The sequence below is a fragment of the Oncorhynchus gorbuscha genome, linkage group LG01, assembly GCF_021184085.1.
Source record: "Oncorhynchus gorbuscha isolate QuinsamMale2020 ecotype Even-year linkage group LG01, OgorEven_v1.0, whole genome shotgun sequence".
Taxonomy (NCBI): Eukaryota; Metazoa; Chordata; class Actinopteri; order Salmoniformes; family Salmonidae; genus Oncorhynchus; species Oncorhynchus gorbuscha.
The window spans coordinates 98,472,685-98,500,309 of NC_060173.1; the positions used below are offsets into that span (position 1 = coordinate 98,472,685).

A 27,625-nucleotide genomic window follows, 5' to 3' on the forward strand; every position below is an offset into this window, starting at 1 on the left:
GTACTGTTGTATCAATATGTTTTGAATGTGACAGTTTACAATCCAGGGTTACTCAAAGTAGTTTAGTCTCCTCAACTTGCTGAATTTACACATTATTCATTACAAGAGAGAACCTTAGTTGAGGTTTAGGGTTTAGTGAATGATTTGTCTCAAGTACAATGCTTTTAGTTTTTGAAATATTTAGGACTAACTTATTCCTTGTCACCAATTCTAAAACTAACTGCAGCTCTTTGTTAAGTTTTGCTGTCATTTCAGTCGCTGTGGTAGCTGACGTGTATAGTGTTGAGTCATCTGCATATATAGACACACTGGCTTTACTCAATTGACATTAGTAAAGATTGAAAAAAAGTAAGGGGCCTAGACAGCTGCCCTGGGGAATTCCTGTTTCTATCTGGATTGTGTTGGAAGAAGACTTTATCCACAATATAGCAGGGGTGTAAAGCCATAACACATACGTTTTTGCAGCAACAGACTATGATCGATATGTCAAAAGCTGCACTTAAGTCTAACAAAACAGCCCCCACAATCTTTTTATTTTGTATAAGTGCTGTGCTTGTTGAATGTTCTTCCCTATAAGCGTGCTGAAAGTCTGTTGTCAGTTTGTTTACTGTACAATAGCATTGTATCTCGTCAAACACAATTTTTTTCCAAATGTTTACTAGTGATTGGTAACAGGCTGATTGGTCGGCTATTTGAGTCAGTTAAGGGGGCTTTACTATCATAGGGGAATAACTTTTGCATCCCTCCAGGCCTGAGGGCACACGCTTTCTAGTAGGCTTAAATTAAAGATATGGCAAATAGGAGTGGTAATACCGTCCGCTATTATCCTCAGTAATTTTCCATCCACATTGCCAGACCCAAGTGGCTTGTCAAAAGCTGATAGAGAATTTAAAAATATTCTGCAGCATTAGTAAATATATGATCAATACATGTTCATGATTTCATTCATGTACTGTTTGTAACTACCCTTGTAGTTTGATTCATATCCTGAACCAGGTTGCAGGTACTAGTTACAGTTTGAAGCTTTCTCTTGAGTGGGCAGCCTGATGGAAACCAGTCAATATTTAAATCACCCAGAAAGTATACCTCTCTTTTGATATCACATATATTATCAAGGATTTCACACGTTATCCAGATACTGACTGTTAGCACTTGGTGGTCTATAGCAGCGTCCCACCAGTATGGACAGGCATAATCTACGGACAACAAACACAATTCATTTTATTGATGGCAATTTGAATGCACAAAGATACCAGGATGAGTTCCTGAGGCCCATTGTCATACCATTCATTCGCTGTCATCACCTCAACTTTCAGCATGATAATACACATTCCTGGAAGCTGAAAATGTCCCAGTTCTGCCATGGCCTTCATACTCACCAGACATGTCACCCATTGAGCCTGTTTGGGATGCTCTGGATCGACGTACGACAGCGTGTTTTGGTTTTTGCCAATATCCAACTTCGCACAACCACTGAAGATGTGGGACAACATTCCACAGGCCACAATCAACAGCCTGATCCACTCGGAGGAGCTGCTGCATGAGGCAAATGCTGGCCACGCCAGATACTGGCTGGTTTTCTGATCCACGCCCCTACTTTTTTAAAAAGTTATCTGTGACCAACAGATGCATATCTGTATTCTCAGTCATGTGAAATCAATAGATTAGTACCTAATTCAATTGACTTCAAGAGAGCGAGAGTTGCACCCCTTCTGAAAAAACCTACATTCGATCCCTCCGATGTCAACAACTACAGACCAGTATCCCTTCTTTCTTTTCTCTCCAAAACTCTTGAACGTGCCGTCCTTGGCCAGCTCTCCCGCTCTCTCTCTCTGAATGACCTTCTTGATCCAAATCAGTCAGGTTTCAAGACCAGTCATTCAACTGAGACTGCTCTTCTCTGTATCACGGAGGCGCTCCGCACTGCTAAAGCTAACTCTCTCTCCTCTGCTCTCATTCTTCTAGACCTATCGGCTGCCTTCGATACTGTGAACCATCAGATCCTCCTCTCCACCCTCTCCGAGTTGGGCATGTCCGGCGCGGCCCACGCTTGGATTGCGTCCTACCTGACAGGTCGCTCCTACCAGGTGGCGTGGCGAGAATCTGTCTCCTCACCATGCGCTCTCACCATTGGTGTCCCCCAGGGCTCTGTTCTAGGCCCTCTCCTATTCTCGCTATACACCAAGTCACTTGGCTCTGTCATAACCTCACATGGTCTCTCCTATCATTGCTATGCAGACGACACACAATTAATCTTCTCCTTTCCCCCTTCTGATGACCAGGTGGCGAATCGCATCTCTGCATGTCTGGCAGACATATCAGTGTGGATGACGGATCACCACCTCAAGCTGAACCTCGGCAAGACGGAGCTGCTCTTCCTCCCGGGGAAGGACTGCCCGTTCCATGATCTCGCCATCACGGTTGACAACTCCATTGTGTCCTCCTCCCAGAGCGCTAAGAACCTTGGCGTGATCCTGGACAACACCCTGTCATTCTCAACTAACATTAAGGCGGTGGCCCGTTCCTGTAGGTTCATGCTCTACAACATCCGCAGAGTACGACCCTGCCTCACACACGAAGCGGCGCAGGTCCTAATCCAGGCACTTGTCATCTCCCGTCTGGATTACTGCAACTCGCTGTTGGCTGGGCTCCCTGCCTGTGCCATTAAACCCCTACAACTCCTCCAGAACGCCGCAGCCCGACTGGTGTTCAACCTTCCCAAGTTCTCTCACGTCACCCCACTCCTCCGCTCTCTCCACTGGCTTCCAGTTGAAGCTCGCATCCGCTACAAGACCATGGTGCTTGCCTACGGAGCTGTGAGGGGAACGGCACCTCAGTACCTCCAGGCTCTGATCAGGCCCTACACCCAAATAAGGGCACTGCGTTCATCCACCTCTGGCCTGCACGCCTCCCTACCACTGCGGAAGTACAGTTCCCGCTCATTCCAGTCAAAACTGTTCGCTGCTCTGGCTCCCCAATGGTGGAACAAACTCCCTCACGACGCCAGGACAGCGGAGTCAATCACCACCTTCCGGAGACACCTGAAACCCCAGCTCTTTAAGGAATACCTAGGATAGGATAAAGTAATCCTTCTCACCCCCCCCCCCTTAAAAGATTTAGATGCACTATTGTAAAGTGGCTGTTCCACTGGATGTCATAAGGTGAATGCACCAATTTGTAAGTCGCTCTGGATAAGAGCGTCTGCTAAATGACTTAAATGTAATGTAAAAATACCACAGAGGTCTGGGCTTTGACTAGGCCATTCCAAGACATTTAAATGTTTCTCCTTAAACCACTCGAGTGTTGCTTTAGCAGTATGCTTAGGGTCATTGTCCTGCTGGAAGGTGAACCTCCGTCCCAGTCTCAAATCTCTGGAAGACTGAAACAGGTTTCCCTCAAGAATTTCCCTGTATTTAGCTCCATCCATCATTCCTTCAATTCTGACCAGTATCCCAGTCCCTGCCGATAAAAAACATCCCCACAGCATGATGCTGCCACCACCATGCTTGACTGTGGGGATGGTGTTCTCGAGAGGTGTTGGATTTGGACCAGACATAGTGTTTTCCTTGATGGCCAAAAAGCTCAGTTTTAGTCTCATCTGACCAGAGTACTTTCTTCAATATGTTTGGGGAGTCTCCCACATGCCTTTTGGCGAACACCAAACATGTTTGCTTAATTTTTTCTGACCACTCTTCAGTAAAGCTCAGCTCTGTGGAGTGTATGGCTTAAAGTGGTCCTATGGACAGATACACCAATCTCCGCTGTGGAGCGTTGCAGCTCCTTCAGGGTTATCTTTGGTCTCTTTGTTGCCTCTCTGATTAATTCCCTCCTTTCCTGGTACGTGAGTTTTGGTGGATGGCCCACTCTTGATAGGTTTGTTGTGGTGCCATATTCTTTCCATTTTTTAATAATGGATTTAACGGTGCTCTGTGGGATGTTCAAAGTTTTGGATATTTTTATTTATAACCCAACCCTGATCTGTACTTCTCCACAACTTTGTCCCTGACTTGTTCGGAGAGCTCCTTGGTATTCATAGTGCCACTCTCTTGGTGGTGCCACTTGCTTAGTGGTGTTGCAGACTCTGGGGCCTTTCAAAACAGGTGTATATATGCTGAGATCATGTGAGAGATCATGTGACACTTAGATTGCACACAGGTGGACTTTATTTAACTAATTATGTGACTTCTGAAGGTTATTGGTTGCACCAAATCTTATTTAGGTGCTTCATAGCAAAGGGGGTGAAAACATATGCACGCACCACTTTCCCGTTTTCAAGTTATTTTTTAAATTTAATCTATTTGGACTATTTTGTGTATGTCCATTACATGAAATCAAAATAAAATTCAATTTAAATTACAGGTTGTAATGCTACAAAAATAGGAAAAACGCCATGGGGGGTGTCAGGATTTGGCCAGGGTTGTTCCGGTTTTTGGTCACTAGATGCCCCCATTGTGCTTTTTGACCTTTTGTCTTCCCTTGATCCCCATTATTATTTGCACCTGTGCCTCGTTTCCCCTGATTGTATTTAAACCCTTAGTTTTCCTCAGTTATTTGCTCTGTGTTTGTATGTTAGCACCCTGCCCTAGTATTCTGTGTACTCTTGTTGATCCCGGTGGACTTTCTAGTGGAATTCTGTTTTTTGTTCTTGTTGATTTATTTTTGAGTATCTTTTGAGGCTTTTTATGCTATACCTACCACCTTGTGGATTTACCTGAAGGACTTCACTTTTTTAACTTCATTAAATACACTGTCTCAAGTACTGCTGTGTCTGCCTCATCTTCTGGGTTCTGCCGACTATTCGTGGCTCAGTTGGTTAAGTGACTGTTTCTCACTCCGGAGACCCGGGTTTGTAACCAGGTCCTGACAGAAACACAGAGCCAAAAAATGAACCCAGAGGCAGCCAGTTCCCAGGACCTTGTTGCCATGCTGTCCCACCACCAGGAGACTGTCCAACGCCATGAAGCCGCCCTGGTTCAGCAAGAGGCCTTAATGGCTAGACATTCTCATCTTCTGTCGGAGATGCTGACTTCCATAAAGCAGATATCTGATCGACTTACCCCGGCAACAGTTCCCGTCCCAGTACCTCAGATTCACGTACCCATGGCAGTTAACCCCCTGGCTGAACCTCGTCTTCCACCTCCCCAACGGTTCTCAGGTGATCCAAGTGCTTGTAAAGGGTTTCTCAACCAATGTTCTCTCTCCTTCGAGCTGCAACCCTCGTCGTTCCCCACCGACCGGTCTAAGATATCATCACCCTGCTGTCGGAAAAAGCCCTGGCCTGGGCTACTGCTGTGTGGGATGCCCATAGTTCCTGCTGTGCCAGCTACTCTGCCTTTGCTGAGGAATTCAAACGAGTGTTTCAAGGCCCAAGCAGTGGTCCTGACTCAGCCAAACAGCTCCTGACTCTCCACCAAGGTCGGCGCAGCGTGACGGACTATGCCATCCAGTTCCGCACGGTGGCAGCAGCGAGTGGCTGGAACAACGAGGCGCTCACGGTGTGCTTTCTGAAAGGTCTTTCCGACACTATCCAAGATGAACTGGCCACTCGGGAACCACCGGACAATCACGAGTCCCTGATCAAGTTGGCCTCACGCATTCACCAGCGTCTGAGAGAGAGAGAACTCAACCGTAGACCTCTAGCCCCTATCAGTCCCAGCTCCGAGTCCCCACCTTTATCCTCGCTGGCTCCACCGGAACCCATGCAGATTGGACGCATCTCCCAGGCTGAGAGAGACCGCCGGATGAGGGAGCGACGCTGTCTATATTGCGGCAAACCGGGCCATTTCCGTTCCACGTGTCCCGGGCTCCAGGGAAACGCTCTGTCGCGTACAGACCGGGGGGAACTGTAACGGGAAACATAACCTCCTCCCATCCGTCCAACTCCCGTCTGCTCATTCCAGTCACCCTTTCCTGGGACAACCACAAGCTTCACCTTCAAGCCTTGGTAGACTCTGGAGCCGCTGGTAACTTCATGGACGGTGTCTGGGCGAAGGAGAATGGCGTTCCCTCTGAACCTCTAAGTGACCCCATGAGGGTTACTACATTGGATGGAAGCCCTTTGGGATCTGGACTTGTCACTCATGTCACTACCTCCTTGCGACTTTCAGTTTCACAACATCAGGAATTGATGAACTTTCATTTGATCTCCTGTTCCGAGTTCCCTCTCGTCCTTGGATACCCCTGGCTTCACAGCCATAACCCTCACATCGACTGGTCTGTGGGCACTATCAAGCAGTGGGGTCCTACGTGCCAAGCTACTTGCATTTTCCCGAATTCCCCGAGTTCTACTCCAGAGTCTTTAGAATCCTTCGACCTGACCCGAGTTCCCGAGTGTTACCATGACTTCAAACTGGTATTTAGCAAACAGAGGGCCACCATGCTACCACCCCATAGACCTTATGATTGCCCCATCAAACTGTTTCCGGGCACTTGCCCCCCCAGGGGTCGGATCTTTTCCCTATCTCCACCCGAACGAGCTGCTATGGATACCTGCATCAAGGACGCTCTGGAAGCAGGTCTCATGCGTCCATCCACCTCCCCGGCGGGAGCAGGGTTTTTCTTTGTGGCCAAGAAAGACGGTGGATTACGTCCTTGCATCGACTACCGGAGACTCAATGCCATAACCGTCCGTAACCATTACCCGCTACCCCTTATGGCCACAGCCTTCGAGCTGCTCCAGGAAGCAGTTGTTTTCACTAAGCTTGACCTGCGGAACGCATACCATCTTGTGCGGATCAGACCTGGTGACGAGTGGAAGACCGCTTTCAACACGCCTACTGGTCACTATGAATACTTGGTGATGCCCTTCGGCCTGACCAACGCCCCAGCAGTGTTCTAAGCCCTCGTTTTAACGATGTGCTTAGGGATATGCTTAACATATTTGTGTTCGTTTACTTGGATGACATCCTCATCTTTTCGAGCTCTCTTCAAGAACACACAAAGCATGTCAGACAAGTACTCAAACGCCTCCTAGACAGCCATCTGTACGTTAAGCCGGAAAAATGTGAATTCCATTCATCCCGAGTACAATTCCTGGGATTTGTAGTGGAACCCGGTCGAGTCCAAATGGACCCCAGGAAGGTAGGGGCGGTAGCGGATTGGCCCACCCCCAAATCCGTTAAGGAAGATCAGCGTTTCCTGGGCTTCACTAACTTTTACCGCAAGTTCATCAAGAACTTCAGCTTGGTGGCAGCCCCTCTCTCAGCTTTAACCAAGGGTGGCAATGCAAGGTTTTTGTGGGGAAGAGAAGCTGAGACGGCCTTCCAAGGACTCAAGCAGCGCGTCCTCTCTGCTCCCATCCTGATACTACCGACTACGGATGAACCGTTTGTGGTGGAGGTAGACGCCTCAGAGGTTGGTGTTGGAGCTGTCCTGTCTCAGAGGGGTGAAGACAAGAAGCTTCATCCGTGCGCTTTCTTCTCACACCGGCTTACCCCGGCTGAGAGGAACTACGATGTGGGGGATCGTGAACTCCTAGCGGTTAAGATGGCATTGAAGGAATGGAGACACTGGCTCGAGGGGGCTTCTCACCCGTTTCAAGTGCTTACGGACCACAAAAATCTGGAGTATATCCAGCAGGCGAAGCGGTTGAACTCTAGACAAGCTAGATGGTCTCTTTTCTTCAATCGATTCCAGTTTATCCTCACCTATCGGCCCGGGTCGAAGAATCTCAAACCGGATGCCCTGTCCCGAGTCTACGCTCCTGCCATTCGAGATGACACGGACATGCCTGTCCTTCCTGCTGCTAAGATCGTGGCTCCGATCTCGTGGCAAGTTGAGGATACCGTGAGACGAGCTCAAGCTATCGAACCGGACCCGAAAGGAGGTCCTGCCAATCGGTTGTTTGTCCCCAAGGCAGTGAGGACTCAGGTCCTTCTGTGGGGGCACTCCTCTCGCCTCACCTGTCACCCGGGCGTAGGTCGCACCTTGGAGTTCATCCAGCGTAAGTTCTGGTGGCCTACCATAAGAGAAGACGTTGCCACTTTCGTCAATGCCTGCCCCGTGTGCTGCCAGGGCAAATCTTCTCACCTCCGCCCTCAAGGACTCCTTCACCCTTTACCTGTTCCCCACAGACCCTGGTCCCATATCTCGTTGGACTTTATTACTGGCCTTCCTCCATCCCATGGCAATACTACTATCCTAGTCATAATCGACAGGTTTTCAAAGGCGGCCAGGTTTGTCCCTCTGACTAAGTTACCTTCTGCCAAGGAAACGGCTGAGTTGGTAATTCATCATGTGTTCCGAGTCTTCGGCATTCCTCAAGATATGGTTTCTGACAGAGGTCCCCAGTTCGCCTCTAGGTTTTGGAAGGCCTTCTGCCAACTCATAGGGGCTTCTGCCAGTCTATCTTCAGGGTACCATCCGGAGTCCAACGGCCAAACAGAGAGGATGAATCAAGAGCTGGAAACCACCCTCCAATGTATGACTCGTAACAACCCGTCCACATGGTCGTCCTTCATTGTTTGGGCCGAATATGCGCACAACACCTTGCGCTCCTCCTCCACTGGTATGTCCCCGCACGAGTGTCAGTTTGGCTATGCCCCTCCATTGTTCCCGGACCAGGAGGCAGAAGTCAGAGTGCCTTCAGCCTTGAAGTTCGTCAGACGCTGTCGGCTTATGTGGAGGAAGACCCGTCTTAATCTTATGCGTTCCTCACAGAGGTACCAACAACAAGCCAACAGACGTCGCCGTCCCGGGCCTACCCTGCGCCCCGGCCAGAGAGTCTGGCTCTCCACAAGAGACTTACCACTACGGGTGGAGTCTCACAAGCTGTCCCAAAAATACATCGGTCCCTTTAAGGTTGCCAGGAGAGTTAACCCAGTTTCTTATCGCCTACACTTACCCAGATCCCTTAAGATTAATCCCACGTTTCACATTTCCTTATTAAAACTTGTTGTTTTTTCTCCCCTTGTCCTGGCAGACAGACCTCCCCCTCCGCCTCGTGTCTTTGGAGGCCAGCCGGCTTATACTGTCCATCGGATACTGGATTCCCGCCGGGTGCAGCGGTCCTGGCAGTATCTGGTGGACTGGGAAGGCTACGGTCCTGAGGAGCGCTCCTGGGTTCCTGCCAAAGACATACTGGACCCTGACCTCATTCGTCAGTTCAGGGCCCTCCACCCCGAGAGAGCTGGTAGGAACGTCAGGAGCCGTTCCTAGGGGGGGATTCTGTCAGGATTTGGCCAGGGTTGTTCCGGTTTTTGGTCACTAGATGTCCCCATTGTGCTTTTTGACCTTTTGTTTTCCCTTGATCCCCATTATTATTTGCACCTGTGCCTCGTTTCCCCTGATTGTATTTAAACCCTTAGTTTTCCTCAGTTATTTGCTCTGTGTTTGTATGTTAGCACCCAGCCCTAGTATTCTGTGTACTCTTGTTGATCCCGGTGGACTCTCTAGTGGAATTCTGTTTTTTGTTCTTGTTTATTTATTTTTGAGTATCTTTTGAGGCTTTTTATGCTATACCTACCACCTTGTGGATTTACCTTTTTCCTGAAGGACTTCACTTTTTTAACTTCATTAAATACACTGTCTCAAGTACTGCTGTGTCTGCCTCATCTTCTGGGTTCTGCCGAATATTCGTGGCTCAGTTGGTTAAGTGACTGTTTCTCACTCCGGAGACCCGGGTTCGTAACCGGGTCCTGACAGGGGGTGAATACTTTTGCAAGGCGCTGTAAATGTTGATTGTTCATGTGCACCAGTGGGGGCTGGTGGGATGAGATATAGGAGGACAGGCACATTGTAATGGCTGGATGGAATAAATGGAACGGCATCAAACACATCAAAGATATAGAAACCCCGTTTGACTCAGTTTCCAGGAATTCCGTTCCAGCCATTACAATGAGCATGTCCTCTAGCTCCTACCACCAGCCTCCTCTGATGTGCACTTGGTGAGAGAGGTGCCAGACCGCAATGATTGAATTAGAGTGTGCATTTAGTTTCCCATTCATCATATTGTCAAATGCATCCTGTAACAGGACAAGTGGGCTCGTGGGTTCTGACACAAAGTCTGACAACATGTTATTACTGTCATCACTGGTCCTGGTAGGTAATTGGTAGTATTAGAGAGAGAGAGAGAGAGAGAGAGAGAGAGATGGGGGCAGAAGGAGAAAGATGGAGAGAGAGAGAGAGACTGGCCTCAATTCCTCCTGTACATCATCCTCTGTCAGTCAGGCATGTGAAACTCTGACACTGAGTGGCGTAGCGACATGCTAAAGGGATTATTTATGATTACATACTGTATCTACTCTACACTAGAGTACTCTATATTCTACCTGTTTTATTTCATTACGTTTTGACATAGATTTGATCTCCATAAGACTGACCTGTATAAATAAAGGTTAATATAAATATTTGCCTCAGCAGTAACATGTTGAGGTTGTGCAGTTTATTTGTTTACCAGAATGATTTGCATTGAGGAGGTGAACAGGAGATGACAGGAACGTGTAATTGAAATGAATTGGACAGTGACAGCCTGGCTGTCCCTGCTTTAGCCCTGCAGCTTTCTCTGTCTGCTTATCACTGGAATTTAATTAACAGTCACTAAATGACAGTTAAAGTTATTTTTCTCAAGTTGTTTTGTTGGGTTGGTGGGGTGTAGTACGGTGCATTGTGTTTAGTTGTGTTGTTTTGTGTAGGGTTGAAAATGCACAGTTGGAAAGAATACAATAAGCACAACAAGGATCACATACACAATTAGCATACACAATTACAGTATGGAACCATACACAATAACAATATAACACCATACACAATATTGTCAATAACACATCACATGTACAATGTTATTACCGCCTACTTTAGATGTTTTATTCCCTTTGTGTCTCCTTATAACACTACCATAACCATGAAGTGGTCAGAGTAATGACTATAGGTACACTGCATAAGTGCCCTCTTTAAGGTCTTCTGATCTGGAGGCTTAAATGATTCTCAGGTGCTGCTGCTGCTGCTGCTGCTGCTGCTGCTGCTGCTGCTGCTGCTGCTGCTGCTGCTACTTACAGTAATTGTAACAAGTTGTAAACTGTATGTGTGTGGATGGTGTGGGTGGGCAGCATCAAGCCTTGGCTCTTATCCTGATATTAAAAGCCTTCTTATTAGTTAAAGGAAGGAGAGGTGGTGGCCTCTAACTGGCTTTTATCCACCTGGCCTGGCTGTAATAACCTGTAAAGGCTGTGTCCCAAATGGCACCCTATTAGTTTTCCTTAGGGTGCTTTTTAGTCGTTCAGTTTGTGTCATTCTTTTGTTTTTTATCTTATGTTGGTTGTGTAGTAAATATTTCCTTTTTTATTTTCATTGTTTTTAATTTGATTTGATTTGATTCCCTAGCTCTAAGGGCCCTGTTCAAAAGTAGAGCACTGTGTAGCACTGTTAATTTTGCACTGTGCCATTTTGGGGTGCAAGCAGCCTTGTAAAGTCTTACTGGATTGGATGGCTTGGTGGTTGCTGGCTCTGGTCGTGTGGGTAAACAACATTATGACACCACTACTGTGTGTGTGTGTGTGTGTGTGTGTGTGTGTGTGTGTGTGTGTGTGTGTGTGTGTGTGTGTGTGTGTGTGTGTGTGTGTGTGTGTGTGTGTGTGTGTGTGTGTGTGTGTGTGTGTGTGTGTGTGTGTGTGTGTGTGTGTGTGTGTGTGTGTGTGTGTGTGTGTGTGTGTAATAGAGAGATAGAGAGGGGGGTTGGATAGATGGAGGGACAGAGAACAGAGAGGGGGCATATAGCTCAGACCTTTTGTACATCCTCACGAAAGCACATGCAACACAACACGCTCTCTCTCTTTGTGCTCTCTTTCTCCCCCTCCTTTTCTCTCTCTCTCTCCAGACGAGACAATTCCTGTGAGCTCTTCAAATAAAAGCTAACATGAATGGTAGGATAACTAATTGTATACATAGAATGGTAGCATAACTAACTAATAGCATAGATAGAAAGGTACGATAACTAATTGTATACATAGAATGGTAGGACAACTAACTGGTGGGTAGTATATGGGGCTTTGGTGACAAAACGGATTGCACTGGTAGAATGGTAGAATAACTAATGGCATACATAGAATGGTAGAATAACTAATGGCACACATAGAATGGTAGGATAACGTTAATTGATTCTCTGGCAAAGAACAACTTGCCTCTCGATATACTGTATTTTTGTATTTGTTCTCTCTTCTGTGGAGTCCTGATCTCATGATTCTATGTGAGATGGCAATAGGTAGGAGAGATGGCATCAAATATGTAATGTGTCCTAATATGTTATTATTCTACTGCATGTTAGCTGGCAATAGGTAGTAGAGAGGCATCAAATATGTAATGTGGCCTTAGTTCAGTCTCCATGTGATTTGGTAGTGGGGATCAGGCGCACGTCGAGGTGTCGGAAGCTTGTTGTTATTTTCTATGTACTGTAGGATGTTTGTCTGACAGCAGCAGTTATGATGAACTATGAATGGATACCATTAAAGACTACTCTAGGAATGTCTTGGTGGTCAAAACTTTCCCATGTATTTTTTAGCACAGCCCATAAGATAGTATGTTATCTTACCTGGTGTTCTCTGAGCTACAGAGAAATGAGCTATGTTCTCTCATGTATTATTAGAATAGTCACGTTCACACTGCACACTGCCCAGGGTTAGTGAATGCCTGAGCGAAAGGAGGGGTAGTTTTAACCCAGCGTTAAGGATAGCCCTGGGCTAAGAACATGCAGTGTGAAAAGCACTTTTAAAGGGCCTTTTAACACATACACTTATTAACAGAGGGTTCATTCACAAAGAAGGCCCAAGTGGTTTTTCTTTCAGTTTCAATGTGTTTGTGTAACTACAAGAGAAAGCTCTTATAAGCACAAGCAAATCAATGGAGGTGATTCATCTTCCATTTCCATGATCCTGGAGTCCTTTACATGTGCTTTGTTCTCACAGTTTATCGTTTGTCATAGTTAATTATACACGCATGCTTTAAGTAAAGTATTACCCTTTGTTCTTTTACCAGTCTGAGTATCTAATATGTCTTTAACACCTATCTCTGGAGATGAGCGTCACCGGATAGTGAACACTAGCAGGCTACCATCTGTCCCCCTTTAAGGTGTTCACTATCTACCCATTCTGCTCTCCACTGACCTTGGGGTGCCGCTTGGCTGTGGGAACCACCTAATGTATTACAGTAGATGGAAGGGAGATCTCTCTCCCACTCTCTCCTCTTTCTCTCTCTCTCTTCTTTCTCTCTCTCCTCTTTCTCTCTCTCCTTCTCTCTCTCTCTCTCTCTCTCTCTCTCTCTCTCTCTCTCTCTCTCTCTCTCTCTCTCCGTCTCTCTCCATCTGTCTCTCTCCTGTCTCTCTCTCTCTCTCTTTCTCTCCTTCCTTTCTCTCTCTCTCTCTCTCTCTCTCTCTCTCTCTCTCTCTCTCTCTCTCTCTCTCTCTCTCTCTCTCTCTCCCGTCTCTCTCTCTCCGTCTGTCTCTCTCTGTCTCTCTCTCTCTCCCTCTCTCTATGTCTGTCTCTCTATCTCTCCAGAACCCGTGCAATACTTAAACATTACTCTCCTGTCTTCTTGTCTTCCAGATGGACCCCGTCCAGAAAGCTGTAATAAACCACACATTTGGAGTCTCCATCCCTCCGAAGAAAAAACAAGTGATTTCCTGTAACATCTGTCAACTCCGCTTCAACTCAGATGTAAGTACAGTAACGTTACAAGACACTCTCTCTCGAAGAAAAACAGCATGGTAAAGTGTGTGTGTATACAGTGTGTCTTTGGTTGCCACACTTTTCTGGAAGACACCTACTGGTATACTATTGTTACTGACTACTACATTGAGGAGAAAGTTCCGTAGTAAAAATCCTTAAGAAAAACATATGACATTAAAACAGGATCAAACCCATGAAACAGACGTCTTAGATAAACGTACATAAGCCTAATTACGTCAGACATATTGTATCTCTGAGACATGGGACCATAAATAAACTAATATGATGCTCTCTGTGCTGTGAATCCTTTGGGTCAAGCTAAGAGGACATCATATTTGTTTACAATATGTTTACTACCCATTATTCGTTTCAATAGCCAATCAATCCACATGCTTTAGTGTAGAATAACAGACGTGCCTGAAATGTTCTTAGGAGCCTTTGTTCCCATTTCAACCAATCAATGGCCAATCCTGAGAGTGTTTCAAACATAGTCGGTGATGCATTGTGTACAAAATGGTTTGTGGTTGTTTTGTAGTGCAAACCAGACTAGTACTGGGCAGGTGGATAGATTTAGACACAATATACCACAGTATGGCCTACTGTGACCAGACTGTTGTACTTTGTGGTAGTCCATATGAAGTGGCCAGACTGTTGTACTATGTGGTAGTACATAGGAAGTGGTCAGACTGTTGTACTATGTGGTAGTACATAGGAAGTGGTCAGACTGTTGTACTCTGTGGTAGTCCATAGGAAGTGGTCAGACTGTTGTACTCTGTGGTAGTCCATAGGAAGTGGTCAGACTGTTGTACTCCATAGGAAGTGGTCAGGCTGTTGTACTCTGTGGTAGTCCATAGGAAGAGGCCAGTCGGTTGCAAGCGATTGTAATTGTGTTGAATTGTGTTTTGGAAATAAAGATAGACATGGTTTTTACAAAGTTGTGGTAATATTTAATTCAGTACAGAAATGTATAGGCAGCTTAACATACCCTGACCTTCGGCTTGATTTACCCCATACCCAGGGTAAGTTGTGCCAAGAGACCACTTTTTTGTGACAAACTATGTTTTCAAAACTGTAATGTTTACATGAATTCTGATTTTTTTTCCAGGGTCACACAACATCCTGAAATATGTTACGGGTTCGGTCTTATGAAGCAAAATAGCAATTTTACATTGGACAAAAGTAGAGACAGAGCCAGAAAATGGCATATCATACACTACAGTTGAGGAACAATGGGAAAGTAATTCTGTTTTGAAAGTTGATACATTTGTAACCTCTCTTTTGAGAAAATGACCCTTGAATGTTTTGGTAAACCTACTGGAGAGTTCCTCTTTGTCTATACCCATTCAGTATTGTTCACACCTCTTAAGCCTTATCCTCACCCATCTCTTTAAGGATTCACATGTGAGGCCATGTACTAAACTACCAAAGATTTCAGGACTAAAGGCTGGTTTATTGACAGTTGTCGCTTCATGAACATTCTATTGTCGTCCAACATCAAACTTGTCGTTATGAAAAAGTATAAACACAAAAACTTCAGGCTGCATGACATCAGCAGCCTGGTGGTCCAAAATAGCATAACTGGTGTATTTTAACACCTATAAATCCACCTGTCAATCTAACAACCCAGGCAACTAAAATAAACTTTCTAAACAATGTTTTGGTACATTTCGAGCTTGTTAGCTAGCTAGTTCATATTAAGTTAGCTGGCTAGTCAGTTCAAATAATGACCAAATCATATAGCTGACAACGTCTTTACTTTCGCTCATTTGTCTTCATTATTACAGAAACTCACAAGAGACTAGTCAAGGATAATATCACCTCTACCTTACCCGACACCCTAGACCCACTTCAATTTTCTTACCGCCCCAATAGATTTACATTTACATTTAAATAATTTAGCAGACGCTCTTATCCAGAGCGATAGATCCACAGGCGATGGAATCGCCATCGCACTGCACACTGCCCTATCCAATTTGGACAAGAGGAATACTTATGTAAGAATTCTGTTCATTGACTATAGCTCAGCATTCAACACCATAGTACCCTCCAAGCTCATCATTAAGCTTGAGGCCCTGGGTCTGAACCCTGCCGTGTGCAACCGCCCCCAGGTGGTGAAGGTAGGAAACAACTTTGCTGATCCTCAACACTGGGGCCCCACAAGGAGGTTCACCCATGACTGCGTGGCCCTGGGAGTGTGGTGACAGGAAAATAACCTCTCACCCAACGTCAACAAAACAAAAGAGCTGATAGTGGACTTCAGGAAACAGCAGAGGGAGCACCCCCCTATCCACATTGATGGGACAGTAGTGGAGAAGGTGGAAGGTTTTAAGTTCCTCGGTGTACACATCATGGACAAACTGAAATGGTCCATCCACACAGACAGTGTGGTAAAGAAGGTGCAACAGCGCCTCTTCAACCTCAGGAGGCTTAAGAAATTTGACTTGGCCCCTAAAACCCTCACAAACTTTTACAGATGCACATTTGAAAGCATCCTGTCGGGCTGTATTACCACAACCGCAGGGCTCTTTAGAGTGTGGTGCGGTCTGCCCAACGCATCACTGGGGGCAAACTCCCTTCCCTCCAGTACACCTGCAGCACCCGATGTCACAGGATGGTCCAAAAGATCATCAAGGACAACAACCACCCGAGCCACTGCCTGTTCACCCCGCTCTCATCCAGAAGGCGAGGCCAGTACAGGTGCATCAAAGCTGGGACCAAGAGACTTCTATCTAAAGGCTTCTATCTCAAGGCCATCAGACTGTTAAATAGCCATCACTAGCACATTAGAGACTGCTGCCCTATATACATAAACTTGAAATCACTGGCCACTTTAATATTGGAACACAAGTCACTTTAAAAATGTTTACATATTTTGCATTACTCATCTCATATGTATACACTGTATTCTATCCTATTAGTGTAGTGACATGCTACATATGCCTAGTTTCCTAAAAAGAGTCACATGTATGTAGATTGGAACAAATTGCAAAAATCGCTGAAGTTGGAGACTTTTATCTCCCTCACCAACTTCAAACATCAGCTAGCTGAGCAGCTAACCGATCGCTGCAGCTGTACATAATCTATTGGTAAATAGCACACCCATTTTCACCTACCTCATCCCCACAGTTTTTATTTATTTACTTTTCTGCTCTTTTGCACATCAATATCTCTACCTGTACATGATCATCTGATCATTTATCACTCCAGTGTTAATCTGCAATATCGTAATTATTCGCCTACCTCCTCATGCCTTTTGCACACATTGTATATAGACTCCCCTTTTTTCTCTGTGTTATTGACTTGTTAATTGTTTACTCCATGTGTAACTCTGTGTTGTCTGTTCACACTGCTATGCTTTATCTTGGCCAGGTCGCAGTTGCAAATGAGAACCTGTTCTCAACTAGCCTACCTGGTTAAATAAAGGTGAAATAAAAAATAAAATAAAAAGATATCTTTGTTAGAAATAATACAATATTTACTCTGTAGTACCCAATAGGGAAAGTTTTGGAGACCAAATTGTACAGGTGGACTACTTTGTAGTATTTGGTGACAGAAGAAACATTATAATATACTAACTATCCAGACCAATGGAGATATGGTTCTGGGTGCTGAGATTACCAACTGTGTGGCCTATTGTACTACTGTACTATTGTGGTCTGTTCTCCCCATAAGGAAGTGGTAATTACTTCCTGTATTGCAGTCGCTCTGGATAAGAGCGTCTGCTAAATGACTTAAATGTAAATGTAAATGTAAATGTTATTCTCTCTCTGCTGGCCTTTTGTGACAGACAAAACATTGTAATATACTAACTGTCCAGACCAAAGGAGATATGGTTCTGGGTGCTGAGATTACCAACTGTGTGGCCAGTCTATTGTGGTCTGTTTTCTCCCATAAGGAAGTGGTAATTACTTCCTGTTGTTCTCTCTCTGCTGGCCTTGATTAAGGCATTATAATAGGAGATGAATTATGTTGGGTTGGCAGAGAGCCCAGTCTGATATATGGGTCCTACTGTGAGGAGTAATTGAGGAAAGATTTATCCAATGGCACCCTATCCCCTACAAAGTACACTACTTTTGACCAGGGCCCATAGGGCTCTGGACAAAAGTAGCGCACTGGAATAGAGTACCATTTCAGACTCAGCTTTTTATCACCAGGGTTTGTTGTTTATCTTCTGTTGTGTTCTAGATCTAGATTGTAAGCAAACAGGAACAATTGTTGGCACGTTCTTTCCATCACGATCCCTAAACCACTGAAAGCTCCTGGATGTTTGAGAAACACATACTCTAGCTAGACATAATCACATTGCTAGAGGGACTCAAGGTGTTCTTCCTCTCCCTCCCGTTGTTGTCCCCAGCTGGGTGTAATTGCTTGATTGTTATCGACTGTGAAACTCTCCTTTTCCAACAGAGATGACTGTGGGAGATTAAAGTTGTGGCCACTTCTACTTAATTTCTTTCCTAGTACCAAGGAAGAGAGGAAAAAAAGATTTAATTTGTCATGATAACGTAAAGCATTCTGTTCTCAAGATAAGTATTAAAGAATGCTTTCAAGAGAAGCAAACCATCTCTCTCTGTCAGTCTGCCTCTCTCTCTCTATCTGCTCTCTCTCTGTCTGGAAGAGTTCACGGGGGGTGAAGCCTGAAATATCAAAGAAGTTGCTGCTAACAAATGTTTTTGATGCTAATCCTGGTTGCATGTATCCTCCGTATTGTGATCCATGCCGGGAGAAAGGCCTGTCTCTACCAGTCTCCTCTCTGTCTCTACCCTCCTTCCTCTCCTCTCTGTTTGGAGACTGTCACAGTTGCATCCCAAATGGCACCCTATTCCATACACAGTGCACTACCTTTGACCAGAGCCCTATGCGCTCTATAGGCCCTGGTCAAATGTAGGGCACTATATAGGGAAACGGGTGCCATTGTCTAAAGACTATCACAGTCACCTCACCACCCCCTTAACATGAAGAGACGGCCCTGTTGAAGTGTCAGAGAGATTTGGCCCTGTGTCACCAACCCTGACACATTTGATATTACATTCCTTCATCTTCTGTCAAACTCACACAACTCTCTATACTGTATAAATGCACAGCAGACCTGTTCTTGCTATTCTTTTGTTGGTCATAACACACAGAAAGGATTTTTGCGGCCCAGTACTCCAGGAGATATACGTCATCACACACTGGAGGAAATAGAAAGTGCTTTAAGTAAGCCTGGACTGTCTCGCTAATGGCACCCTATTCCTATGGGCCCTGGTTGAAAATAGTACACTATAAATGGAAAATGTTGCCATTTGTGACACTCACTTGGATTAGAAATCACTTGGATTAGAAATCACTTGGATTAGAAATCACTTGGATTAGAAATCACTTGGATTAGAAAAAACTAAGTGGCTTAAAGGAAACATGATTACTCATAATGTATTTTACTTTGAGCATTATGCCCTCTTAGCACTGTCACTCTGGTGCTTGTCTGCCTTGTTGTTAATGCAGTGCAGGAAAGACATCCCACTGGGCCCAAACTGGTTAAATCTATGTTAGCATGCAAAGGTCAAAGGTCTGCGGAGATTTCACAATTGCTATAATAATGTGCAGAATTTAAAACAGCATTGATCCCTTACACTACGTACTTTTAATCTAATTTCAACTGCAATTTTGGTCATTTGGGTGTGTTATTAGGTGAAACACGGTGATAACACATTAAGTTGTTGTATAAATACAAAATATCTGACATTGTATTTCCATTTTAACTTTGTTGTGCTTTTAAATGGTTCAAAGTGCAGTGATAACACTTCTTGCTGTTGTGTTTTTGATTGGGTGACTAAAGGTTGAAATCTCATTGATCAACGTCTCAACTAAATGTTACCTACATTTCCTGGTTGAAATTACGTGGTGTGTCCAGACAGGGCTCATTAAAGCACTGATGCCTTTCCATCCCCGTCCCCATCCTGCTGCTGCTGTGAATGTAAAACTGAAGACTGCTGTAGCTGCTCTCTGCCATCCAATTCAGGAGTCAGATGAGAGAGTGGGGAGGAGGGGAGGGAGGGAGGGAGGGAGGGAGGCCTGTCGATCTTAGCACTCGCTTAATGAGATTCTAATGAAGTTTCAAGTGCTGAACAATTTCTTATAGTGGCTTTGTCTGCCGCTCAGGAGGAGCAATAGTCGGTATCCCAAATGGCACTTTATTTCCTACAGTGTACTACTTTTGAATGGGCCGTGTCAAAAGTAGTGCATTATATAGTGAATAGAGTGCCACTTGGGACACAGACATACAAATAGAATGAGTGAACAGCTGTTAAATATACAATACTGTATACCGGAAGGCCTGTAGCTAGGTGACAGCACTGTAAGCATGGTAAGCACACCGCACTGCAAATAAAATGAGCTCACTAGATAACTGATCACGTTCTCCCGAGGATGTGACTAACAAGCTAATAATAGATTTAGCAGCCCTCGAGATTTCTCACAGCAATGTTTGCTTATGTGGACAATGCCATAATCCCTGCTACTGAGTATATATGAGTAAAGTCATGATTAAAGATGAAGAGTAAACCAATCTGACAGTTTTTTTTATTGCTTAAATGGAAAGGAATTTAGAATTGCCTCCTTCTTTAAACCCAATTTATTCAAGATACATTATTGCCTTTGTGATAAGGGTAAATTGCACAACGTTTACAGTGTGGTAGCTATCTCTCTGATGTTGGATAGGCTTTAAGTGGAATGCCATTCTAATTTACAAAGTCTTGCAAGTTGCTACCATTTAAGCAATTTTTTTGACCCGGAGTACACGACTAAAAATAGTTTTTATTGCATTTCCATACCAGCATGGTTTGCCCTTATATATTGACTGTGAAAGAGCATTCAAGTCAACGTCTGTGTTACTTAACATCCTCAATCAGAACCTTTTAACAGCCAGCAGTTTAGACTGTGTCCCAAATGGCACCCTATTCCCCACATAGTGCACCAACTACCATAGGGCCCTGGTCAAAAGTAGTAATCTTTATAGGGAATAGGGTGCCATTTGGGACAAAACCTTAGAGATTAATCATATTAGTTAAAACTTCTTAGGGCTGAAATCCCATTAACGTGATCGATATGACAACAGCCAGTGAAAGTGCAGGGCGCCAAATTCAAAACAACAGAAATCTCATCATTAAAATTCCTTATACCGTATTTTATACCGTTTTAAATGTAATCTTGTTAATCCCACCACAGTGTCCGATTTCAAATAGGCTTTACAGAAAAAGCACCAGAAACAATTATGTTAGGTCACACCAACTCACAGAAAAATTCAGCCATTTTTCCAGCCAAAGAGAGGAGTCACAAAAAGCACAAATAGAGATAAAATGAATCACTAACCTTTGATGATCTTCATCAGATGACACTCATAGGACTTCATGTTACACAATACATATATGTTTTGTTTGATAAAGTTCATATTTATATAAATAAATCTCAGTATACATTGGCGCGTTACCTTCACTAGTTCCAAAAACATCTGGTGATATTGCAGAGAGCGATCTAGAAGAAAAAGAAACGCACACAATAAGATATTGCAGAGAGCCACATCATTTTACAGAAATAGTCATTATAAATGTCGATAAATACAATTGTTAGACATGGAAATATAGATATACCTCTCCTTAATGCAACCGCTGTGTCAGATTTCAAAAATACTTTACGGAAAAAGCAAACCAAGCAATAATCTGAGACGGCGTTCAGAAGAAAAAAAATTCTGCCATGTTGGAGTCAACAGAAATCAGAAATAACATTATAAATATTCCCTTACCTTTGATGATCTTCATCAGAATGCACTACCAGGAATCCCAGTTCCACATTAAATGTTTGATTTAGTTTGATAATGTCCATTATCTATGTCCAAGTAGCTACTTTTGTTAGGGCGTTTAGTACACAAATCCAAACGATCGTGCAGGTCCAGCCGAACTTCGGACGAAAACTTTAAAAAGTTATATTACAGGTCATAGAAACATTTCAAACTAAGTATAGAATCAATCTTTAGGATGTTTTTATCATAAATCTTCAATAACGTTCCACCCGGAGAATTCGTTTGTCTGTAGAAAAGCCATGGAACGCAGGTCGCTATCATGTGAAATGTACGTGACCAGGACCTGGCTCTCTGCCAGACTATTGACTCAAAGAGCTCTCATCCGGCCCAACATCACAGTAGAAGCCTCATTCAAGTTTCTAAAGAGAGTTGACATCTATTGGATGCCTTAGGAAGTGCAACATAACCAATATCCCACTGTGTATTCAATAGGGGCTGGATTGAAAATCGACCAAACTCAGATTTCCCAATTCCTGTTTGGATTTATTCTCAGGTTTTTTGCCTGCCATATGAGTTATGTTATACTCATAGACATCATTCAAACAGTTTTAGAAACTTCAGAGTGTTTTCTATCCAATACTAATAATAATATGCATATATTAGCAACTGGCACTGAGGAGCAGGCCGTTTACTCTGGACACGTCTGGGCACCTTTCATCCAAGCTACTCAATACTGCCCCTGCAGCCATAAGAAGTTAAAGGCTTCTGATTAATGCCTGTCCAGCAGTGGTTTATGTGCAGCCTCAATAAAATAAATGTCTCTATTTATAATGCATGAATCATGCTTCAGGCTAAACCCACAGGCAAACTAACAGGTCCATAAAATGTGTTTTTTAAATTAAAACTTAATCTCAGTTTCTTCCCACTGTGAAAAAGAGCTTTTCAATGTGCTCTTTTGCAATATAAAAAAACTTTCACAGATGGCTACCAGACATACCAACTGCAATCATTCTCAAAGATCTTGATGAAATAACTCTCACGACATTCACCAGTATATTGCTCCAATGCCTATCCCCTTCCACTGTTATTTATTAAACCATCAGCTTTTTAACTCATTGTTGAAGAATGTCGAGAGAGAGAGAGAGAGAGAGAGAGAGAGAGAGAGAGAGAGAGAGAGAGAGAGAGAGATATCATCTGCCCTGTATGTTTGAAGTCAGGCCAATATTGGATTGATACAGCTCGGAGGGCTGCAGGCTCTATCCTCAACCATTTTGCGTTCAATTGAAGAGAGAGACATCTCATTCAGATGAAAGCAAACCCAGCAGGCACTGTGAGGAAGCAAGCTTTTTCCTCAGAAGCCATGTCATTTTAGGTTAGCTGTGGTGTCAACACTCAGTGGCTGTGTCTATGTGTGTGTGTGGGGTTCTCACACGCACGTGTGTGTGTGTGTGTGTTTGTGTGTGTGTGTGGTGTTCTCCGCAAGCACATGTTTGTGTGTAAGCTGTGTGCGCACATGCGCATGTGTCTATATATGATCCAGCTGAGCTAAGTTCCCTAGTTTGGAGGAAACTCCATGTGAACCATACCTGAGATGGCAGATATGATACAAACACAACCTGCTTTCGTCATTAAAGCTTAATGATGTTGTAGTATGAGAAGTGTAGATAAGACTGAAAGGTGGCCGGTCCTCAATGGCTTCATTAAAGTGGAGCTCTACTACACCCCTTAAAGTAGTTGTGCTCAAGTCAGGGTCTTTTTTGGAGAAGAAGGCTGATGTTTTACGTGTTCCTATCCAATAGCTTTTTCTCTTTTTTTTCTTTGCGTTGTTCGTAACACATTTTTCAACTTATTTTCTACATAAAGTTGCTGCTATCGTCTCTTATGACCGAAAATAATTTCTGGACATCAGAACTGTGTTTACTCACCATGGACTGGCAGAATCCTTTTTTTCCTTTAACAGCCCATGAGCCCGACGTGAATGACATACTGCTTTTGCCAGGAACAGGCCCAGATCCCCGTCATGTGCATGAAGAGAATGCAGAGAAAAAGGGTCCGGAGGGCGGGCTGCCTTCTGAGAATTCGTAGGCAATTGAATTAACCCCCACTGCCCTCCATTCTGCTAGCAAACTTGCAATCGTTGGAAAATAAAATCGATGATCTACGAGGAAGATTAAACTACCAAAGGAATATTCAAAACTGTAATATCTTATGCTTCACGGAGTCGTGGTTGAACGATGACATTATCAAAATACAGCTGGCTGGTTATACGCTGTATCGGCAGGATAGAACAGTGGCGTCTGGTAAGACAAGGGGCGGCGGACTATGTATTTTTGTAAATAACAGCTGTTGCACGATATTTAAGGAAGTCTCAAGGTTTCGCTCGCCTGATGTAGAGTATCTCATGATAAGCTGTAGACCACACTATCTACCAAGAGAGTTTTAATCAGAATTTTTCGTAGCTGTCTACATACAACCACAGACTGAGGCTGGCACTAAGACCGCACTCAATGAGCTGTATTCCACCATAAGCAAACAGGAAAATGCTCACCCAAAAGCGGCGCTCCTAGTGGCCGGGGACTTTAATGCAGGGAAACTTAAATTGGTCTAACCAAATTTCTATCAGCATGTTAAATGTGGAACCAGAGAGAAAAAAACTCTGGATAGCCTTTACTCCACACACAGAGACGCATACAAAGCTCTCCCTCGCCCTCCATTTGGCAAATCTGACCATAATTCAATCCTCTTGATTCCTGCTTACAAGCTAAAATTTAAACAGGAAGCACCAGTGACTCGATCAAAAAAAAGTGGTCAGACAAAGCAGATGCTAAACTACAGGACTGTTTTGCTAGCACAGACTGGAATATGTTCCGCGATTCCTCCGATGGCATTGAGGAGTACACCACATCAGTCATTGGCTTCATCAATAAGTGCATCGATGATGTCGTCCCCACAGTGACCCTACATACATACCCCAACCAGAAGCCATTGATTACAGGCAACATCCTCACTGAGCTAAAGACTAGAGCTGCTGCTTTCAAGGAGCGGGACTCTAACCCGGAAGCTTATAAGAAATCCCAATATGCTCTCCGACGAACGATCAAACAGGCAAAGCATCAATACAGGACTAAGATCGAATTGTACTATACCGGCTCTGACGCTCGTAGGATGTGGCAGGGCTTGCAAACCATTACAGACTACAATGGGATGCACAGCCGAAAGCTGCCCAGTGACACGAGGCTACCAGACGAGCTAAACTACTTCTATACTCATGTGAAACATGCTTTCAAACATTTCACGTGTAGTTCCATGCTATCACGTGTAGTTCCATGTAACTTCACATAAGATTAAGTGATCACATAACACAATTTTTTGGAACAATTCACGTGATCACATGTAAAAAATGAATGAGGTTTTTCCATAGGGTTTTAATCAGCTATGATTAATATAGTGGCGTTTTCTTAACACTTAATAGGATGATCTTTGTTTTCTGGAGAAACATAGTAGATTAGAAGAAGACCCAAAGGTCAGGCCATTCCAGATTAACCCTGTCTTTAAAACAAAACTCTCCATGTTAACTAGGCCACAACACATCTGCCCCTCAATTAGCCTCAACAGGAGTGGAAATAAAACAAACACACAAAAAATATATCACCACAAAGAGAATTTGTAGAAATCGTGGCAGTTTTATTTATTCAACCAGTATCCAAGTTTCAAGTTTATTTGTCATGTGTAATGAATATTCACTTGAGCTCTCATGATAATGCTATTTCCAGATTAGCTGCTATTAAAGGTTCCAGTTAACGAGGCCACAACACCACACAAAACACTTCTGCCGGCCTTCTCAAGTGGCCTCACTAAGAGTGGAAAGGAAAACAGCTATAATACCATAGCACACTGCAATAGTATTTCCTATAAACATAGATATCATGGCACATTCTTTTTTAAATGAACTTTTATCTAGTCTATTTAGTTTGATTTTATATTTAATTAGTCAACCAGTAACAGTTCTTGGGTAACCAATGCGTGTTTAGATTCCGTGAGATTTCCACCATGAGAATGCCGTCTGCAAGGTCTAATTTTACAGTATCTACAATGAAAGCTTTTGGGAAGGAGCCAGGGCACCAGAGTGAGGTTGCATGCACTGAGACTGTGACTGTGACTGTGGTGAACTTAGACACTAAGGAACTAGTTGTGACAGCTTGCGTGAAAACACAGACCATGTATAGAGCATAATTGTCTGATTCATCTCAGTGATTCAGCTACATATGTGCATGCACACGCATGCACGTACTGTACGCACTGCAGTACAGGAGAGTGTCACAAGAATGCTTGCTCCTGAAAGATATAGAGAGAAAGAGAGAGAGAGAGAGAGAGAGAGAGAGAGAGAGAGAGAGAGAGAGAGAGAGAGAGAGAGAGAGAGAGAGAGAGAGACAGAGACAGAGAGTGAGAGAGAGGCAGAGAGGGAGAAACAGAGAAAGAAAGAGAGAGGGATACAGAGAGTGTATTTCAAGAGCATTTGTCCAACTCCATTCACAAGACTGGCACTTGGTCCTCCAGCTTTAAATGTCTCTATAAATTCTCTCTGCTAGTCCACAGAGTGCTGACATAATGCATACCTACGGTGTCTGTAATGGAGAACAAATGCAAACACTACTCAGTATGGCCTAAAGACAGCTTGTAACAGTGTGCCAATGTGTTTCTATTGTACACAGTGCTTAACCTGGGATGAAAGAAGTGCAGGAGCTGTCTTTTTCCAAGTCGGTCCATTAGACTATGCTCACAGATATTCACAAATTACATTATGCTATAGACACATCTGATTATTCACAATTAAGGGTTTATAGACATTTTCCATGACTTCTCCATGACTTTTAACCAAATTTGAAAAGCCATTATTGACACTGGAAGATTGCTGTGTCTGATCCCATGTACCTACCATCTCTTGCCGTTGTGCCCTTGACCAAGGCACTTAACCCCCCACAAAGTAGAACTGTTCTGTGGTCAACCCCCCATCTGGAGAGCTCCTGGATGTGCAGGCTTGTAATCCAGCCCTGAAACACCCAAGTCTGCTTAACAAGGTCCTGTTGAGCAGCTGATGTTTAGGCTACGATGTGGTTAGACCAGGGATTGAACAAAAGCCTGCAAACCCATGCAGTAGCTATCCTGGAGGATGGTAAAAAACATTGCAACATTACAACCAAATACTTGTCTTTATAAAATGATTCCCTCAATCAATGAATCAGGGATCAAATGGATAACGTAGGCTACTTCAAAGCAAGATATCTAACTAGACATGTTTTTATTCACAATACTGTATATAAAAAAGTAGGAAGACACCTCTTCAAATTAGATTCGGCTATTTCAGCCACACCTGTTGCTGATAGGCGTATAAAATCGAGCACACAGCCATGCAATCTCCATAGACAAACATTGCCAGTAGAATGGCCTTACTGAAGAGCTCAGTGACTTTCAACGTGGCACCGTCATAGGATGCCACCTTTCCAACAAGTCAGTTAGTCAAATTTCTGAACCTGTTAGAACCTGCCCCGGTCAACTGTAAGTGCTGTTATTGTGAAGTGGAGATGTCTAGGAGCAACAACGGCTCACCCGCGAAGAGGCCACAAAAGCTCACAGAACGGTCACCACTGTGGGTTTCCATGGCCGATTAGTCACACACAACCCTAAGATCACCATGTGCAATGCCAAGTGTCAGCTAGTGGTGTAAATCTTGCCGCCATTGGACTCTGGAGTGATGAATCACATTTCACCATCTGGCAGTCCGATGGATGAATCTGGGTTTGGCGGATGCCAGGAGAACGCTATTTGCCGCCCCAATGCATATTACCAACTATAAAGTTCGGTGGAGGAGGAATAATGGTCTGGGGCTGTTTGTCATGGGCTAGGCCCCTTAGTTTCAGTGAAGGGAACAGTGACTGTTCTGTGCTTCCAACTTTGTGGCAACAGTTTGGGGAAGGCCCTTCCTGTTTCAGCATGACAATGCCCCTGTGCACAAAGCGAGGTCCATACAGAACTGGTTTGTCAAGATTGGTGTGGAAGAACTTGACTAGCCTGCACAGAGCCCTGACCTCAACCCCATCAAACACCTTTGGGATGAATTGGAACGCCGACTGCGAGCCATGCTTAATCACTTAATCAACATCAGTGCCCGACCTCACTAATACTCTTGTGACTG

At 44.1% G+C, this 27,625-nt stretch overlaps 1 protein-coding gene across 4 annotated transcripts in view; it reads left to right on the forward strand.

Moving 5' to 3' along the window:
• The window catches only part of LOC124047014 (zinc finger protein 385B-like), a 188,228-nt gene that overhangs the window by 142,546 nt on the left and 18,057 nt on the right, over positions 1 to 27,625 (forward strand). For all 4 annotated transcript variants that reach the window (XM_046367761.1, XM_046367768.1, XM_046367767.1 and 1 more), the window contains one exon: positions 13,533 to 13,643. In XM_046367761.1, coding sequence (XP_046223717.1) covers positions 13,533 to 13,643 — 111 coding nt within the window. The remainder of the gene's footprint in view (positions 1 to 13,532; positions 13,644 to 27,625) is intronic.